Here is a 19095-nt window from a genome sequence, read left to right on the forward strand (position 1 = left end):
TCAATGAATTTTCAATTTCATTTGCAGGATAAAGATGGAAAACCACTATTGCCAGAGCCTGAAGAAAAATCCAAGGTTGGGAAATAAGTTTTTTCTGGATACTTACAGAACAGTAGAGCTGTAAAGTATGAATTCAGATAATTGTGACAGAAGGATAAGGATAGCAACACTTGGCACAGATCTGTGACTCCTTTTTCACATATTTATTTTCCTCATGGATTAGCACTAGACTGTTATACATTGCGAGGTGACATCCCCTGCACATTAGGAGCTAATGTCAAGAGGCCCTTAAATCAGATTAACACTTTACTTGAGTTTGATTCTAATCACAGCAGCAAATACTCTAATGATTCCGCACTGCCATCACTTAAGTTGGTTTGGTATCAACCAGCAGCATTTATTAATCACTTACTATGTGCCTGACATTGTGCTAGATGCCTTTCATATGCCGTCTTTTTGTGTCATCACTAAAAGAGGAAGGTGCTATTATTATTCCCATTTTACAGGTGAGGAAACAGATTGTGTAAATAGCCTTAAGTTACACAGTTAGAACATAGCATGGCCAGGAAGCCAAATTCAGGCTGCCCAACTCGGGGCCCCGATTTTGAATTCTGTCATAGGTTACTCTTATTAGGCAAAATCACCACATGCCCGAAGCAGATAATCCACCTGCAGGAACTAAGGGTAACACAACTTTCCTGCCAAAACCCCACGTAGTCATAGGAGAGGAGAACATACTCAATTCTTCCTCTGACTTATGCAGACAGGAAGTCAGTGGGAAGGAGAAAAAGCAATCACAAAAGAAAAACTACACATATCTTCGTTAGAAAGAACAGGCAATTTTATTTGAGCAAAATTACTCTGTAATTGAAGTGTCAAGAAAACTTTAAACTATTAACATTTTTGTGGCACTGAGGTGTCTAATATTCCTTATTTGTTGCATAACACTTATATTACATTGATAAATGAAATGTCCTCTATAAACTAGCTTTTGTTCACATTGATGTTTCTTTCTGTACTTCTCCCCTCCTCTCTCAAAATCAAAAATATTTTAAAAAATAAGTTTGCTCTTGGTTTTAGATCTCATACGTCCCTATTTGTGTTAATCAGAAAAAATTCTCTATGAAAACTTTTTTTTAATGAAGTAGAAAATACCAACTTCATAATATACAATGTCTCTTGTATTACAGCCCCGGAGTGAATCAGAACTCATTGATGAGCTTTCGGAAGATTTTGACCAGGCTAAATGTAAAGAAAAACCATCTAAGCCAACTGAAAAAACAGAAGTATGTTTCTAAAAACAAGTCTCTAGCTTTGTTTGTTTTGTTTTTAAATGATTTTCTAAAAATCTTAAAAATATGATGCCGAAGGTGTTTTACCATGAAGTGGTTAATAAGAAAGCCCATTATGCTGTCTTTTTCTACACGCAGCTTTTGTTTTGCCTTTTTCTGAAGGTGCTTTCTTCCCCCAAGCTGACCTTGACTTTCTTGCAATTTAAGACCTGTAATTATTCCTGCAGGAAAGCGCTCACACCCATGCTTTCCTTTCTATTCTTGCCTCTGTGACTGACCTAGCTAACGTCATCACCACTCTCCTCAAGATGGCAATGGCCTCTGTCTTCAGTCTCCTTCCAGTCCACCCTATATGTCCACCAGAATTCTTTCTTGAGCATGCTTGTAGTCACGTCGTTCCCCTGCTCCAGCCTTCAGGAGCTACCCATTTCCTACAGAAGAAAAATTTCTGCTAATGTGTTCTGACCCCAGCTTCCTTTTCTACCCAGGTGCATCCCCACATCACTAAACTATGACATTGAACGTGTGTCTCCATGGCTTTGCTCACATGGTTCCTTCCATCTGGAATAACCTTCCCTCCTAATCCTACATCAACTCACATCTTAGTCATCCCTTTAAGGCTGTGCTAAAATATGGCCTTTGTCTCCTGCTCTCCCCTCCCCAAACCTGACCACACTTCCAACTCTAATTCAGCAGGATATAACATGCCAGGGAGTCTGTAGTTCTTTCTTTATATATCCCTGTTAAGACATTTGTTGCCAACAAGTTATTAGCTCTTGGTCCTTCTTTTTTTTGTTTGTTTTTTGTTGTTTGTTTGTTTGTTTGTTTTGTTCTTGGTCCTTTACACCTTACATTTATACATAGTTTTAAATAGTAAGGTCTTTGAAGAAGAAATCGTACCCTATTAATAGTCATCTGCTAAACACCGTGCACATAGGATAGATTTCCATAAATGCCTGGATTATAGTTTATTTGAATTCTTACCTTGTGATAAAATAAAGCTCTCAAACTCTAGCATACATCAGCATCACCTGAGGGTTTGTTAAAACAGATTGCTGTGCCCTACCCCTAGAATTTCTGATTTAGTGATGTTGGCGTGGGGGCCTGAGAATTTACATTTCTAATAAGTTCTCTGGAAATGCTGAGGCTGCTGGTCCAGGGACCACACTCTGAGAACTCCTGGGGTAGTCTTACTGCTTGCATTTGTAGATAGCTGTTTACAATGTGCAGGGTGCTCTTAGATACATAAAAATGATGTATTTATGTAAAATGCTACATTGTATTATATGATTGATATATGATGAGAAATAATTTATAGAAATAAGAAATCAGAAATAATAGTTGCTAAAATTTATTGCATTTACTGTTCCCAGGTACTATGCAAAACACTTCACATGTTTTATCTCCTTAAAGCCCCCTGTTAACACTTGATATATAGGTACTACTATTGTTCTCACTTTTCAGATGTGGAAACTGAGTCTTAACCTACCTAAGGAGAGAGATAAAACTACTAGTAAGTTGAAATAACGGTAGCCGAAGAGCTTTAACGTGCCTTGACTTATTCACTATTCAGCAACCTTAGGTGTCCAGGAAAATCATGCTCACAGAGTATTCTATAGCTGAGTGTATTGTTGATTCATCATTGTTCAGTATTACTAGCCAGATAGCTTGAAAAGTGCGTCATCATACCTGCTTCTTCCCACAGGAACCGCAGGCCGCCGCCCCGGCTCCGGTGGGAGAGGATGTGCCTCGCGCCTCCTTGTGCAGTGTGCAGTCAGCACCACCCAAGCCCGCGGCCTTGGTGAGTGGTCCTCTGGGCACTGAGAAATGTCCCGGGAAAGTGATATTCCTCCCATACACTGCTCTGTGCGCCAACCTATGGTTTTATTCTGACACAATAAGAAATCTTCTCTAGCTCTAGTCGCTACTGTTTGGGGCTTCAGGGTGTGCTAGAAAGTCAGGCTATATTTAAATTTTTAATTAGATTCCTGTAAGCTGTGTTTTTTCTTGCACCTTCTGAAATCCTTTCTAGTTCCTCAGTGATGGTGAGTAGTCATGCTGTTTCACTTTTCTGCATTTTTCGAGCCTATTTGGAGTTCCACAAAGAGCCCGATCTCCCTTTTCCTGACTCCTGGGGGGACAATCTGCACCAGTATCATCAGGACCCCCACTCCCACCTGAAGGGGGAGGGATTGACTCAGCTCCTCTCCCTTCTTCATTTCTTGCCTCTCTCTCACTTTCTATCTTTTGGATGAATTCTGATATTTAACTAGTGGAATCTTTGTTTCCTTTTGAATTCACTAGCCCATAGAGCCTGACTTAGAAAATAACATCAGTGGTCTATGTTTCAGTACTACGGACTTGGTGGCTCTGTACTCTGAATAGTTAACCTGTTCTAGATGCTTTACAGTATCTTCTTAAATTTTCACAGGGACACGATACAGACTGATCATCTGTTATAGATGAGGGAAATGAACCTATAAACTGACCTTGAACAAGCAACTTAACCTTTCAGAACCGTAGCTGAAATGAAAATATGGCTCCAGCCCTAAGCTACCTTCAAGTCTAGTGTGGATATGGGTCAGATCTCAAGCTTACGGCACAACTTGATCACTCATGTGGAAAAGGGCACAGGGACTGTGGGTGCCTCCCCCTCCGGGAGAATTAGGAAAGGCTTGCAGGTGATGGGCAGCGTCACACTGAGGGTGGGAGTAGCGCTGTTTCGTGGGGAGACCAGTGAGCCGAGGACAGGCCAAGCACCGGGTGTGCGGCACTTGGGATACTTGGGATATGTGCATCTAGGTGTTTGAGGTGTAGGGCCAGTGTCCTGGGTGTCCGGCAGTGGCTCTTCCCACCAGGGAAGTCCTTGGTGCCAACTGCGAATCCCCTCAAAGCCCAGGGTCTCCCTCCTGCCATATGCAAGATTTGAGCCCCCCCCTCTTTCTGGAGGTTTCAGGGTACTCTCTAGAACAGTGGTTCTCAACCTTCCTAATGCCGCGACCCTTTAATACAGTTCCTCATGTTGTGGTGACCCCCAACCATAAAATTATTTTCGTTGCTACTTCATAACTGTAATTTTGCTACCGTTATGAATCGTAATGTAAATATCTGATAGGCAGGATGTATTTTCATTGTTACAAATTGAACATAATTAAAGCATAGTGATTAATCACAAAAACAATATGTAATTATATATGTGTTTTCCGATGGTCTTAGGCGACCCCTGTGAAAGGGTCATTTGACCCCCCAAAGGGGTCGCGACCCACAGGTTGAGAACCGCTGCTCTAGAAGTTCAGCATTGTGGGAGCCAGGCACAGGCCATGGTGGCAAAGACCAGGAGAGAGGAGAGAACCTGAGAACAGGCTGGAGAAGGAGTAGGAACAGAGGCCGTGATGGGAATCAGGACGATAATAGCCAGCATTCCAGGGCAGAACCCTGTGACCTAAGCATGTGTCATCCACCGCTCATGCCAAGTGCGACTGCCAGGGCCTCCGAGGGCTCAGTGACTTCCTCTCCAACCTCACCCTGACTGTAGAGCCCAGCGTTGGGCGTTTAGTGGACAGAAAACAAACAGAGCTCTTGTTTTCCCGCTCTCTGCCCCCCTTTCCCGGCCTGTGCCCCAGCAGCTCTGGTTACCACAGTTGCCAAGATTACCGTCACCGAGGTTCGCTGGCGTTTCTGGGATTGTGACACCCTTGGGAACCAGAGAGAGTAGCTACAGTGTGTGATAAAGGTCAGAGGACTTGAGAAAGGCTTGAGGATTAGTGAGCAAAAGGTAACAAAGACCAGGGGCAGGAGGTGACCATGTGGTTCTTGTTTGTATGTAAAGAACATTTATTGAGGAAATCCAGAGATCTGAGTTCTGGTTCTGAATCTGACAACATGAAATGCTGTAGAAATAGAAGTTTTAGTCCTTAGTCCTATTTCCAGATTCCTTAGTTCTTAAGACTGCTGCTGCTTCTCCAAGCTTTTCTGTTGCACTTTTTTTATTCCCCATGAAACTTATTGGGGTGATGTTGGTTAATAAAATGATATAGGTTTCAAGTGTTCAGTTCTATGATTTACCATTTGTATATTGCATTGTACGTTTATCACCCAAAGTCAAATTTTCTTCTACCACCATATATTTGACCCCCTTTGCCCTACCTTCCCCATCCTCCCTTCCCTCTGGTAACCACCATACTCTTGTCTGTGTCTATGAATTTTTGTTTGTTTTTCTTGTCTGTTCATTTGTTGCTTTCAGTTTTATATCCCACATATGAGTGAAATCATATGGTTCTTGACTTTCTGTCTGACTTATTTCTCTTAGCATAATATCCACCCATGTTGTCACAAGAGGCAGTATTTCATCTTTTTTTTTTAAGGCTGGAAATCACTTATTTCTTAAGTCAAAGGACAGAGGCTCAGGAAAGAGTGGTTTCGAAAGATTCTACAGCAGAGAGTAGGAGAAAGCAGACATAGAGCGTGAGCAGGTGTCTGGGATCAGATAGCAACTCGAGTTGCTTGGCTAAGATTTGGGATTGCTGCAACGCTTGCAATTTAGATATAATCGCAAACAAATTAGTTACAGCAGGGATTTTTGTTGCTCTTGGAATAAAAATCTATGCAGCATCCAACCACTAGATGGCGATAAATCACTTTCCACTTAGGCTCCCTTTCCTCGGTGGTGGTACTCCCTTAGGCAGTGCAGTTTAGCAGAGAAACAACTTTTTTCACTTGGAATGATGGCCAAGCTATACAAGAGAAAGAGACTTTTACTCTAAAATCCCAATATATACTCAGTCTGAGGTCATAGACTTTTCCGATAAGAATAAAGTTTGGGAGACTGTTTAATTCAGGGGCTTTCATATTTTTGACCAAGACCAATAGTAGGAAATGTATTGGTATCACAACCTAGGACCCACACAATAGAAACAGCAGTTTAATAAGTGGTACTTATCTTTGTTATGCAAGATGTGTTCTGTTCTACTGTTTTATTAAAAAAACAAAATGTCCTGGCCACGAACTCTAAATTGATTTCACGAGCCATTCACGTGTGGCTCGTGGCCTGTGGTTTGGAAGAAGCCAGATATAGTCCTTTCTTTTAGCCCAAACGTAGTTAGTTTCTTCTTGTTTTCCCTTTTATACCATCTATGCTCGATGCCCACCCACGTTCTCACTACATCATGAGGGAGCACATTTCATTTGAACCGGACCACAGTGTCATTGTGCCCCTCGGGTCAATCAGCCACAGGCGTTCACCTGGGTCAGCGTGAATCCCTTTGAGCAGGTGAGGCCAGCTTGCCGACATGGGCTTCTGTGCCTCAGCAGGAGTGCCGCCCCCCCGGGACGGCCAGGCTGGTTCCCAGCACCTCGAGAAGAATGTCCTCTCCTGGGCTTCTCTGGAAACCTTTCCTTCACCGCCTCAAGAACAGCCTCAGAAAACCACTCCTTTCTTCTGTCCTGGCTGTCAGCTTGTCTGTGGGGCACCTCTTCCGTTGCCTGCCTTATATCCAAACCAAAACCGCTGGGTTAGAGCTTACAAGTTTCTCAGTGTCGGTATATCCGTTGCACACACTTCATGCTTAATACATGAAACTTGCTCTGATTTCTAACGTAGATTCTAATTCAGTTGATAATCCAAATGATTAAAAGATAACATGCGCTTCTTATCCAGGTCTGAAATTGTTTGATGTAGTCTCTTTAAAGGGAGGCATTAACCCCCTATTTCATACCTCCGCTCCTGTATTGTAGAAGGGCATGGTGCCCGACGACGCTGTGGAAGCCTTGGCTGGCAGCCTGGGGAAACGGGAGGCGGACCCAGAAGATGGAAAGCCGGCGGAGGATAAAGTCAAGGTAATGGCAGCTCAGATGCTTCTAGAAATAACTACCATTGATCACCCTCAATCCCCAAATAAGTTCGCCATTTTTTAGAATGTTTCCCACAACACGTGACCAGCTGGCTTTCCCTGTTGCTGCACTTACCCCGCTTAAGAAGCTCGGCCTGAGCGAGCATCAGGCGTGAGCATGGCGGTGGATGGACAGCATGCCCGTGTCAGAGTCCGGGGTCTCCCCTGGCCCACCTGCACGCCTGTTGCCCAGGGCTCGGGAGAGAAGTGGCAGTTGCCTGCTTCCTCGGGACTTCCTTGGAGCCCAGCAGGCTCCGTGGTGGGGTCTGAGCCCGCTAAACCGGGACACTGTTAAAGATTAAGGTGCCGTCGGAACTCTGCACATAGGGTCATATGTACGTTCTAACCTAACGATGGACGTACTAGTATTTACCTCAGCATTAGTCATTCAGGCAGCCGCTCTATGGAGAAAAGATGTATTGACAATGGAAATGGTATAATTTCTATTTAGGAGAAAACCAAAGAGGAGGATCGTGAAAAGCTTGGTGAAAAAGAAGAAACAATTCCTCCCGACTATAGACTAGAAGAGGCCAAGGTAAATTGGCTGGGGTGTACTTTCTACTTTATTTTAATTCATACTGAATTCCACATATGTAAAAAGGGGGATGGGAGCAGACCTGGAATATAAAGATCTGCATTTTTAATACTTCAAATACCAAATAGTATTGATATCCTGTTAGCGCACCAGATGTGAAGCTAAAATATTCCTAACTGGCATTTTTAGTCCTCCCTGAAGTGAAAATAATCTAAGGTCTAAGCCCATGGTTGGCAAACTGCAGCTCGAGAGCCACACTCAGCTCTTTGGCCCCTTGAGTGTGGCTCTTCCTAAGCCTTAGGAGTACCCTAATTAGGTTAATAACAATGTACCTACCTATATAGTTTAAGTTTAAAAAATTTGGCTCTCAAAAGAAATTTCAATCTTTCTACTGTTGATATTTGGCTCTGTTATGAGTTTGCCGACCACTGGTAAGCTACCTAATTTTTCCCATCTAATCCATGGTTTGTTACAATACCAGAAGAAAACTTAGAAAGCTTTATATAGATAGGAAAATGGAAATGGACAGTTGTTTCCTGTGAGGGAAAATTTGCAACTTCTAGATATAAAGAAAAAAATAAGAGCGCTGTTTTCTTTATTTTGGATGTACAGATTGTTCAGAACAAGTGACAGGGGAGACCCCAGTATGAATCTTGTAGTTTAAGTTCGGCCACTTGAACAGGAGCAGATGCATGGGCAGTAGAACAGATGCCAGTATTCTCCATTATGTGCCGTTACTTAAGAGGATATCCACCTAAACATGAACAGTTCAGGAAAATCCACCTGATACTCCCCTTCCTCGTCCCATGTGCACTGCTCCTTTTGCAAAGATGGGAGCTCTATTGAGCTCTCCCAGGTTGAGTTTATTATTCTGCTTGCTTCTGCATTTTTTTTTAATCCTCACCCAAGGGTATTTTTCCATTGGTATTTAGAGAGGAAAAGACAGAGAGAAATATCAAAGTGAGAGAAACACATCGATTGGCTGCCTCCTGCACAAGCCCCAACCTGAGCCCGGTCCAGGGAGAAGCCTGCAACTGGAACCAAACCGGGACCCTTGGGTCCACAGGCCAATGCTCTATCCGCTGAGGAAAGGCGGCTAGGGCTGCTTCTGCATTTCCCAGTTCAGTTGAGACCGTGGCATTTCTATTAGTAATATGGGCTTGGGTGTTTGCTGTTGCAAGGTTTTTAGAGAGCTTCTTACCGGCCACGTGTTCTGTCCCTACTCACCCCCTCCCCAAATGTGTAGAGGCAGGTCACTGTCCTCCTCATGGGATGTTGGTTGCTTTCTCGCTCCCTTTGCTGAATTTTAGTAGCAGTGGATTGGCTTTCCCTGACCACTTTGTTCGGTGGAAGGTTCATGTTGCCTCTAAAGTTAACCAGCTTTTTCTAAGCTACTTCTGCAAGCCCTCCGACCCCCAGGCTCCCCCCAGGCTCCCACGGCGCCCTGCAGATGCCCTGTCACAGCACCACGCGCCGCATACATGAACCGTTCACGTGTTTTTTCCGGCACTTGTTTGTGCGCTTCCAAGGTCACAGGCTGCCCCATCTGCTTTGTAGCCCTTGTGCCCAGGGAGTACCTGGTGTGTGTGAGCTGTTTGGTGCCATGAACTAATTATGGCATATTCTCTGGTGAGAGACTCTGTTTCCTGAAATGATGATCTAATTGATAATGCACAGCAACATCAGGTATAACCTGATAATGTTTACAAGGGTCCATCCTTAGGATGAATGCGAAATGACTCAGTGCCATGTTTTTCTCCCCTTGGATAGGACCAAGACGGGAAACCACTCCTGCCGAAAGAGTCCAAGGAATCGCTCCCAGTAAGCAAGCCAGTTTTCTCTGAGCATGTCTTTCTCACGTGGCCCTGACTGTAATTCAGGAAGGGCATAGCTCCTCTTAATGAGTTGACCAGCTTATGAATACTAACGTCATTTTGAAGATGAGACAAATGAGGTGTCTGATACATTTCCTGGTTCTTGCAGCCCTTGAGTGAAGACTTCCTTCTTGATGCCTTGTCTAAGGACTTCGGTGGACCCCCAGACACTTCACCACTTGTAAGTCTGAAACCCCTGGTTTTATTTCCTCACTTTCAGAGTGGCAGAAATAAATGGAAACCTGTGACTTGGAATCTGACTTGGGAGCTGAGGAAACAGTCACAGAATTAATGGCCCTCAACCCACAGTAGCCACTAAAAATGTGTTGCATCATAAAATAGTAAATATTGTTCCAGCACAGTTAATATTTTCAACAGTGTCACTAATTAAACCAGTGATGAGCATGTACTCTATCAGTATACCTATCAAAAGAGAATTTCAAATTGAGTTTATCTAAAATTACTTCTTAGACAACTTTACCAGTTGATATTCTACAATTTGGTCATTTTCCAAATTACCTCTAAGGAAACTTAGCTTCCTGTGGAATATATAAGCCTTCAAAGGGAATTCTGTTACTAGAAAGTTTGGAAAATGTTGGGTAACCGTAAGCAGGTTTCTCCACTGTAGGATTTTCAGGACTTTTGGAGTTTCCAAACGTATGTAACTGCAGAACCTTTTCTGTGGAGTCTGGGTTATTTAATCCTATGTGGACAATGGCATGGGAAATATGTATCAGTTGAGAAATAGAATAAGTAACAAGTAGAAAAAAATGATTCCTTGGAGTTGTCAGAAGTTTTTGCTCTCACCTTTGTACATAACATTATGTATGCTATGTATATTAGTAACAGATTAGAAAATATAATTAACAAGATGTAGACATATCTACAGAAAATTGCAATAGAAGACAAAACAAAAACAAAAACAAAAAGAATATGAAGAAATTAAAACCCATACATCTAACGCAGTTTGATAAATGTCTTAAAAGGATGACAACAATTATTTCCAGTCATTTTTAAGTTAATATTTTTTAAAAGTAGTAATGTTACTTTAATATAACTCAAAGTTATTCTGAAATATATTTGAAAGGGAATGCATAAAAATGTGAAAAAAAATACTGAAAAACATTTTTCGCTCTTTTTAGGGAAGATTAACCTAACTAAACACAAGGCTTTATAATACAATAATGGTTAAAAAAAATACAATTCTTATTCAGAAAGCAAAATCACAGGGCAATGGAAAAAGAAATCAAGAAATGAACATAAATGACAGATTTAGTATATTTTTAAAATGAGAGAAGAAATCACTTCATAAAGATTCTGGAATAATAATAAAACTGAAACTTCATACTATATAACGGGTAACAGTCGTACATCATACCTAATATATTATCAGAGTTTGAAATATATGATAAATACCTCATTTTGGTGAGCAAGGCTTGCTTATTCACTGCTTTTAACAGTATAACTTCCTAGTAACTTCTGAGAGGGCAGTTTGGCAGAATTTAGCCAACACCAAAAAAAAAAAGAACCACTGCTAGAACTTTGATTCAGGGCAACTAATTACACAGGAGAAAGCTGAAAAACTGCAAAAATATAATAAGAAATGTGTAAACAACCCATGAAGCTCTAAGTCATTAGATTACTGAGCACCATTTAGAATCATAAATAGGAATAGAAGTTGTGCAAAATAATACCACGGAGTAAGAAATAGAATAAAAATCGCTCTTAAGATTCTATGTTACTAGGCTTTCCCTTTGGATCAAGAGAATTAACAATCATAAAGCTATATTAAGAGTTGTATTTAAGTGATGGCATTGTGAACATAGTTTTGTATATAACATATTAACGATCAAAGTCTTTCTTTTAACAGAAGCCATTGGACAATACTAAACTCACAGCTGCCATCTCCGAACTGGTTTCCCAAACCCCAGCTGCAACCACGCACTCCGCAGGCCCACCCCCTAGCACTCTGGTAAGCAACATATCTTATAAATACTTTTTCCACGGTAGCAACAACCAGAGGAAAGAAAGTAGGACTCCTGCCTAGAGTAAGCGGAAATAGACAAAAATTGTTAGAAAGATTGGGCACCTTCAGAAGAGAGAAGATTAGCGACTGAGGGAGAGGACAGAATATTGAAAATGGTCAAAGGAAACAATATATGTGAAAATATTTTATACACAGTTGAGGAGCTTAAATTGTTGCTTTATTAGAATTGAAAGTGCAGCGTGTACATATTTAAATTATTTGATTTGAAATTTTTTTTCCAGCTTTTCTGATCATTGATTTTTCTTCTTTTTTTCTTAACACACACCGTAAATACTCTCCATTATTTAACTTCAAGTTTATTTTATGGAATTGTTCAGTATTTGAGCTTCTCCCCCCCAAAAAACTAACAAACGTAGCATGGACTGGCATTGTTTTCCTCCCATTCACACCAGTTGAACATGTGTCATTTTCATGCTAGCAATAGAAAAACCTCAGCATCAATACTGTTTTAATTATTTACATGTTCCGAGGCAAGACTGAGGGATCAAAGTTCTTCCAGACTTCCTTGATTAATTTTCTGTGCAGTACCAAATGTGAAATTATCGAGGAGACCATGGCACATCAAAAGATAGAGATTGCCCTAAACCAGACCCCCATCTCCCCTGGTTGAGAAGCGCCGGGTTTGCTAGATGGAGATGAAGTAGCTTTAGTGAAGTCAGCTATGCTTCCTCTCCTTTTGATGTAGCATCAAAGCTCACTTAGTGCTGTAGTCAGAGATTCTGAGTGAATTTTCAGCCTGTTGGGTCAGCCTCAGGAGCATCTGAAAATATCCAGAGGCACAAATGACAAAGCCCAGACCCTGCGGCGGGCGGGCAGCTCCACCAGCAGCAGCTATAATCCTGGGCTCTCAGGGAGCACGTAAAGCTAGTAAAATGCTGTGTGTGTGTGTGTGTGTGTGTGTGTGTGTGTGTGTGTGTGACACCCACAGGATGAAAGCCCTGTGCCGCAGAAAGGAGGAATCATTAATAACCCAGGCCGCCTTAACACTTCAGTTCTTAATACTCAGGTGAGGGGCTCTGCCCCGACGGAGGCTGTTAGTAGACATCCACAATCAAAGGCCTTTTCTTTTTAAGCAAAACGATTCCCGATTTTATTTTCTTTCAGTTATTTTTCTTTTTCAACTACAGTTTACATCTAATATTAATTTGCATTAGTTTCAGGTGTACAGCATAGTGGTTAGATAATCATATACTTTACAAAGTGTTCCCTCCCCCCTATTTCCAGGACCCAGTGGGCACCATACGTAGTTATTAAATATGAACGATGTTCCCTATGCTGTACTTTATATCCCAAGACTATTTTGTCACCTCTCAATTCCTTCACCTTTTTCACCCAGTCCCCCAATGCTGCTCCCCCCTGGCAACCATCAGTCTGCTCTCTGCATCTCTGAGTCTGTTTCAGTTTTGTTCTTTAGATTCTACATATAAGTAAAATCATGTTAGTTGTCTTTCTCTGACTGACTCATTTCACTTAGCACAATACCCTCTAGGTCAGCGGTTCTCAACCTGTGGGTCGCGACCCCTTTGGGGGTTGAACGACCCTTTCACAGGGGTCGCCTGAGACCATCGGAAAACACATATAGCATATCAGATATTTACATTACGATTCATAACAGTAGCAAAATTACGGTTGTGAAGTAGAAACGAAAATAATTTTATGGTTGGGGGTCACCACAACATGAGGAACTGTATTAAAGGGCCGCGGCATGAGGAAGGTTGAGAACCACTGCTCTAGGTCCATCTGTGCTGTTGCAAATGGTAGGATTTTGCTCTTTTGATGGGCACTTGGGCTGCTTCCAAATCTTGGCTATTATATGTAACACTGGCAATGAACATAAGGGGGTATATATCCTTTCGAATTAGTGTTTTGCGTTTCTTTGGATATATACCCAGAAGTGGAATTTCTGGGTCATAAGGCAGTTCCAATTTTTTTTTATGAACCTCCATACTGTTTTCCATAGTGGTTGCACCTATCTGCATTCCCACCATCACGTGGTTTAAATTTGCATTTCTCTGGTGATTAGTGACAGTGAGCATCCTTTTGTATGTCTGTTGGCCATCTGTGTGTCCTGTTTGGAGAAGTATCTATTCAGGTCCTCTGCACATTTTTAAATTGGATTGTTTGTTGTACAAGTTCTTTATAAATTTTGGATATTAGCCCCTAATCATTGGCAAATATTTTTTCCCATTTAGTAGGTTGTCTTTTCATTTTGTTGGTTTCCTTTGCTGTACTAAAACTTTTTAGTTTGATGTAGTCTCATTTATTTTTTCTTTTGTTTCTCTTGCCTATATATGTCAGAAAAAAATACTGCTAAGAGAAATGTCAGGGATTTTACTGCCTATGTTTTCTCCTAAGAGTTTTATGAAGGTGGTCTAGTTTCTTTTTACATGCATCTGCCTTTCACAAGTGTATTTTAGAATGCTACCTTTTTTTAAATCAGTTTTTCCATCAGAGGGTCTAGTTTTAGTTAATATTTTATTTGGAGCCATCACCAAAACTAGGTGTAATCTGTATTTAAATGAATATACTCCAGAATTAAAGAGTAAACTAAACTATAATATTTCATTGCTGGGGACATTAGATTGTCACCAGTAGTGTTACAGACACTGAAAGCATTTTTAAGACATATTTCCAAGCAAATCAGGCCAGAGAACCCCATTTTTTTAGAGAGACTTCTTTTCTTAGACGGTACAAGATATCTGGGGGTGGGGCGGGGGTAGACAGGTGCCAAGTGGTCACTGAGAGCAGAGAGAAAAGCACTGACCAAGGGTTGGCAGTCCAGTGCCTTCCACCCACCCAGTCCATCTCCCTTGTGAAAATCCTCATGGAAGTATTAGCGGTGATGTTGGGGCCATTCTCCAATGGGTGATCTGATTTGGCTAACCAGTGATTAATTCAGATTTACCTTAACAGAAGGACAAAGAACTCGACGATGCCCTGGATCAACTTTCGGACAGTCTAGGGCAGAGGCAGCCTGATCCAGATGAGGACAAGCCAATAAAGGATAAAGTCAAGGTAAAGAAAATTTAAGGCTTTTTTCACAGCATAGAATACTCTACCCTCTACACACAAAAAAAAAATAACTTCCAACTTTGTCTGGAGTTAGTGAATAGTTGGAGAACTTTCATTTTTCCCCCTCTCTGTGGTCTATGTTGTATTTCTTTACTTCCTCGGTGAGGACTACGCTGTGTCACAGATTCAGGCAAATGTCCTGTTTGTGAGGCCAAACCTTGTTATGAAGGAAAAGCATATGACACCCATAAGTGTGCATTTCTTAGGTTGACACAGTCTGTGCACGTCATGGCAGAGATTTCCCGAGAAGCTTTCTCTGCTGGCATAACTAACTGTGTGCAAATTCCCAAAGGAAGAGAGCGTGGGACCAGGAGTTCAACACTGTGCAGAGGTGTGTCTGCAAGGCACAAACTGTTATCTCTCCATGTCTTATACAACATGTGTTTATACTTAACATACAATATTCAACAATCCATTTAGCTTTGAGCCAGGAAGTAAACTGACCATCCAAATTGGTGTCCCAAAAACAAGACATTTCAAAGAATCATTTACATAGGAATACTGAATGTGAACCTAGCCTATATTTGAAAAATGAAACTTAAAAGATGCAGAAAAACAAAATCTAAAGCACTCCCTGGGCTGGGGAGAGACCAGCCACACCCCACTGAGGTGGGATGCTAGGCTCCAGGTGCTGCTTACTTAACAGCAGGTATTTTCTCACGTGCAACACCAGCGGTCAGCGCATCCAGTCAGGGTTGCTAAAAAATAGTGGCTACCTATCTAAAGCCAAGCTACAGTGACTTGATTCTTTTGTTTGAAAAGTGAAACTCACAGAAAAAGGTATTTTATGCCCTTGAATTTTATCTCTTTACATGGTTTCTGGAATAATTATTTAATAATTTACTTCAGTTTAAAACACAGGTGGAAAATTCACAGATGTAAACTGACATAGAAGCACATGGGTTTAATTTTTTCCATCAACTAATAGTATGTTCAAGTCATGCATTTTGTTCTCTTAAATAAAAATATGTTTTGCCTCAGAAAATAACATACAATAAATGCTGAAAATGCTGTATTTCACAATAAGCAAAGGAGGAAAGGAATATTAATTATATCCATTCAATGTTCACAGGAAAGAGCGAAAGCTGAACATAGAGACAAGCTGGGAGAAAGAGATGACACTATCCCACCTGAATACAGACACCTCTTGGATAACGATGATAAGGTAAACGAAGGCAAATGTCTAGATTGGATACATATAACAAAGCCTTTTAAATTCAACCCTCACTTGACATGACCAGGAAGGCACACTTTAAGAGTAGCATAAAAATGTAATGTGACTATTTTTAATGTGCCCATGATAAACAGGCTTTCTAGGATTCTATTTAATATTTATTGACACCAATATTGTTTGATGTTTCGTTATGTGGACACCGTGGTGTAAAGAGTTGAATAATGTGCAGTCACTCACTGAAGCTCAACAGAGATTCCAAGGCATTTACACAGATGAATTCTTTTTACAAGAAAAGACTATCAAAAAGAATAATGGTATTTGTAATCCTAACTGAAGCAGAATCTCCCTGTTTAAGGAGCTAGAATTGGAATAATTAATAGGGCAAATAAGGCACCTGCAAACCTGGGGTCTCCCTTTCTTCCTTCTTCTACACCCACAAAACCCTATCCTCAATCATAAGTCCCATTTCTATAGCTACACATATTCTGTCAAGAAATCCTGGCCTTTGCCTCTAACAGAAGCCAGTTTTTCTTAGGTCAACCTGGCCTGTATCTCTCCCCATTCTGTTTGGCTCCTAGCTTCAAGTCAATTAGATGACACATAATGCTTTCCAGGCCTGTTCATCAAATACAAACAAGGGAGTCCAAGTTACATCCGTCTTTTTGTCCTGCATTTGGTTTATGGGGGTTACCAGCTTGAGTGTCTGTCTTACAGGAATCCATTCTCCTTGCTTTCATTCAGTATTCCTCATGATGGCAATTCTGCACCCAGCTACAATCCTCCCTGCTTTGGTAGTCCCACCTGATCCTGCTTGAATTGTTGGGAAATGAATTATGTAATGTCCTTGCCTTCGTAGATGGGAAAAATCCCTGACGGGCTGTGCTCTGCAGACTGCTCCTCAAATCCTTCTGACCTATAATAAGCTGCAGTAACTAAGACATAAAATCACAAGTTGCTTTTGTAATATTTTAAGTAGAATTGTAACACATGATGGCAGAAAGTTCCTAAACAGTGTTTCTTTCACCTCCAGGACCAGACTCTCACTCTTGCTTTTTCTCCCAGGAAACTGAAATAGGTATAGGGTGGTAATTAAGCAAAGCTGGTGGAGAAGGGTAGGGACCCAGGTTATCAGTTGTTGCAAATATATACTCTCCAAGTCAAGTCATTGGATAATATTGATTATATAAATGCTGACTACACTTAAGTAAACCTTTACAAAAATTTATGTCTAATCAATAGTCTGCTTTGCTTTTAAGGACAAACCAGTGAAGCCACCCACAAGGGAACCAAAGGTAAATACCATAGGCGCTTATTTCTATAAAAAGATTTTTTTTTTAAATTCTAGCTGCAACTTTTGCAATTTAGAAATATTTATTGAATGCCCACCCTGTGCTTGGTGTGATGCCAAGGGTATTTAAGAGTGTATTATTTTCTTTCAGTCAGTCTTCCCAAGAACCTTTCAAAATAGGCAGTTTCATTTTCCATATGAGAAAATCAGGGCTCTGAGAATACTAAGCAACTTGCTATCCATGTTTTTTGTTTTAATATCTCCCTTGTAAAACATTACTTCATTAGAAAAAGAATGTCATCAAGTTTCTTTTTAATAAGGGGTGTGGAAAAAGGTACTACCCAGCATTTTTTTCCTTGCTTTCTTCACTGGTGGTTATTTCTGTTAATGTTTCAGAAACCTGCAGATGATCAAGACCCCATTGATTCCCTCTCAGGGGATTTTGACAACTGTTCTTCAAGTACAGAAACCTCAGAGAACACAGCAAAGGTACTGTACTTTGTCATACTGACTTTCTTTGAATGTGTGTCTACACATATAATTTTAGACTATAAAGTATATTGATGCCATAGAAGAAAACAATTCTACTACCCTGAAAACACTACTTAGTACATTTCTTGTCTTTCCATCTCTATATATTTTATATAGTTGTATTTAGAGTCCATAAAATACAGTGCATAACATTATTTCATAAATATTTTCCATGTTGCCATCATTTTTTACTGCCACACTATATTGCTGTACAACAATGCTTCCTCCTCATCCCTCGGGGCCCAGTTCAACTATCAGCTCCTTCAGGAAGGCTTCTCTTACCACTTCTTCCTTCCCTGCCATCTGGGTTACCTATGGTCACATGTGTATTACACCACTCAGCTGTGTACTTCACTTGGTAGTGATATGCCTTTTACCTCTCTCTGTGCTCAGCATTAGCAAAATGCCTGGTATGTAAAAGATGTCAAAATGTGTTTATTAGTGAATGAAAAAAATATGTGTGTGGCATTTTACCTTTATATTATACCCTTCCATAAATCAGGAGAAAAAGTGAAATTAACCGTAGATCTCGGTTTGCTATTATGTATATCTCCCAATCACTGAATTTCCAGTCCTTCCCCTATTGCAGTGGTTCTCAACCTTCCCAATGCCGCGACCCTTTAATACAGTTCATGTTGTGGTGACCCCCAATTTCATTGTTACAAATTGAACATAATTAAAGCATAGTGATTAATCACAAAACAATGTGTTTTCCGATGGTCTTAGGTGACCCCTGTGAAAGGGTCGTTCGACCCCAAAGGGGTCGCGACCCACAGGTTGAGAACTGCTGCCCTTTGGGTGATTTAATTCCTAGTCTGCCTCAGCAACTGATTTCTCATTCCTGGAAACTCAAATAATGTCTTTTTGGTGAGTGGGCTTTATTTTTATACATGACTTCCCCCAGCTATCTGTGGTTATCTCCATTTCTCTTTGTAACACTGAAAACAATGTCCTATTCTTATTCTTGATGAGCAATATAAGGTCTGGGTGAATCACAGGCATCCTGGAAATTGTCAGAGCATCAGTGTGACCCACATTTCCCGCATTTTTATCCTCTTACCTCCAACCTTAATCACTTCTGTATACATTCATCATTGTTCAAAAAATCCTGACTAAAACGCCCAAAGTTTTTAATTATTTAATTGGAGATCTCCATGCTACTAAAAATAGTAGTCTGAATTGATAGATGGATTAATGATGGCAATAGCCTCATTACCTTTCCTTTGCTTTAGGACAAAGACAAGAAGACTGCTTCCAGCTCCAAAGCACCCAAGAATGGGGGGAAAGCAAAGAATTCTGCAAAGGTAAACAGAGCACTTAAATATATTACAACTTAATTTAGCAGTTACAAGTGGCATTTATCATTTTAGTCATTTAATTTCTGATTGGAATCT

At 40.8% G+C, this 19095-nt stretch overlaps 1 protein-coding gene across 31 annotated transcripts in view; it reads left to right on the forward strand.

Annotated features, from left to right (window-relative positions):
* The window catches only part of CAST (calpastatin), a 110646-nt gene that overhangs the window by 79635 nt on the left and 11916 nt on the right, over positions 1-19095 (forward strand). For 25 of the 31 annotated variants that reach the window (XM_036308279.1, XM_036308286.1, XM_036308292.1 and 22 more), the window contains 13 exons: positions 28-75; positions 1191-1286; positions 2998-3093; positions 7026-7127; positions 7632-7715; positions 9486-9536; positions 9699-9770; positions 11460-11561; positions 14550-14651; positions 15781-15873; positions 17139-17174; positions 17567-17659; positions 18934-19005. In XM_036308279.1, the coding sequence (XP_036164172.1) occupies positions 28-75; positions 1191-1286; positions 2998-3093; positions 7026-7127; positions 7632-7715; positions 9486-9536; positions 9699-9770; positions 11460-11561; positions 14550-14651; positions 15781-15873; positions 17139-17174; positions 17567-17659; positions 18934-19005 (1047 nt within the window). The remainder of the gene's footprint in view (positions 1-27; positions 76-1190; positions 1287-2997; positions 3094-7025; positions 7128-7631; positions 7716-9485; positions 9537-9698; positions 9771-11459; positions 11562-14549; positions 14652-15780; positions 15874-17138; positions 17175-17566; positions 17660-18933; positions 19006-19095) is intronic. The other 6 variants (XM_036308281.1, XM_036308287.1, XM_036308288.1 and 3 more) reach the window with 6 other exon arrangements.

The sequence above is a fragment of the Myotis myotis genome, unplaced genomic scaffold, assembly GCF_014108235.1.
Source record: "Myotis myotis isolate mMyoMyo1 unplaced genomic scaffold, mMyoMyo1.p scaffold_m19_p_5, whole genome shotgun sequence".
Taxonomy (NCBI): Eukaryota; Metazoa; Chordata; class Mammalia; order Chiroptera; family Vespertilionidae; genus Myotis; species Myotis myotis.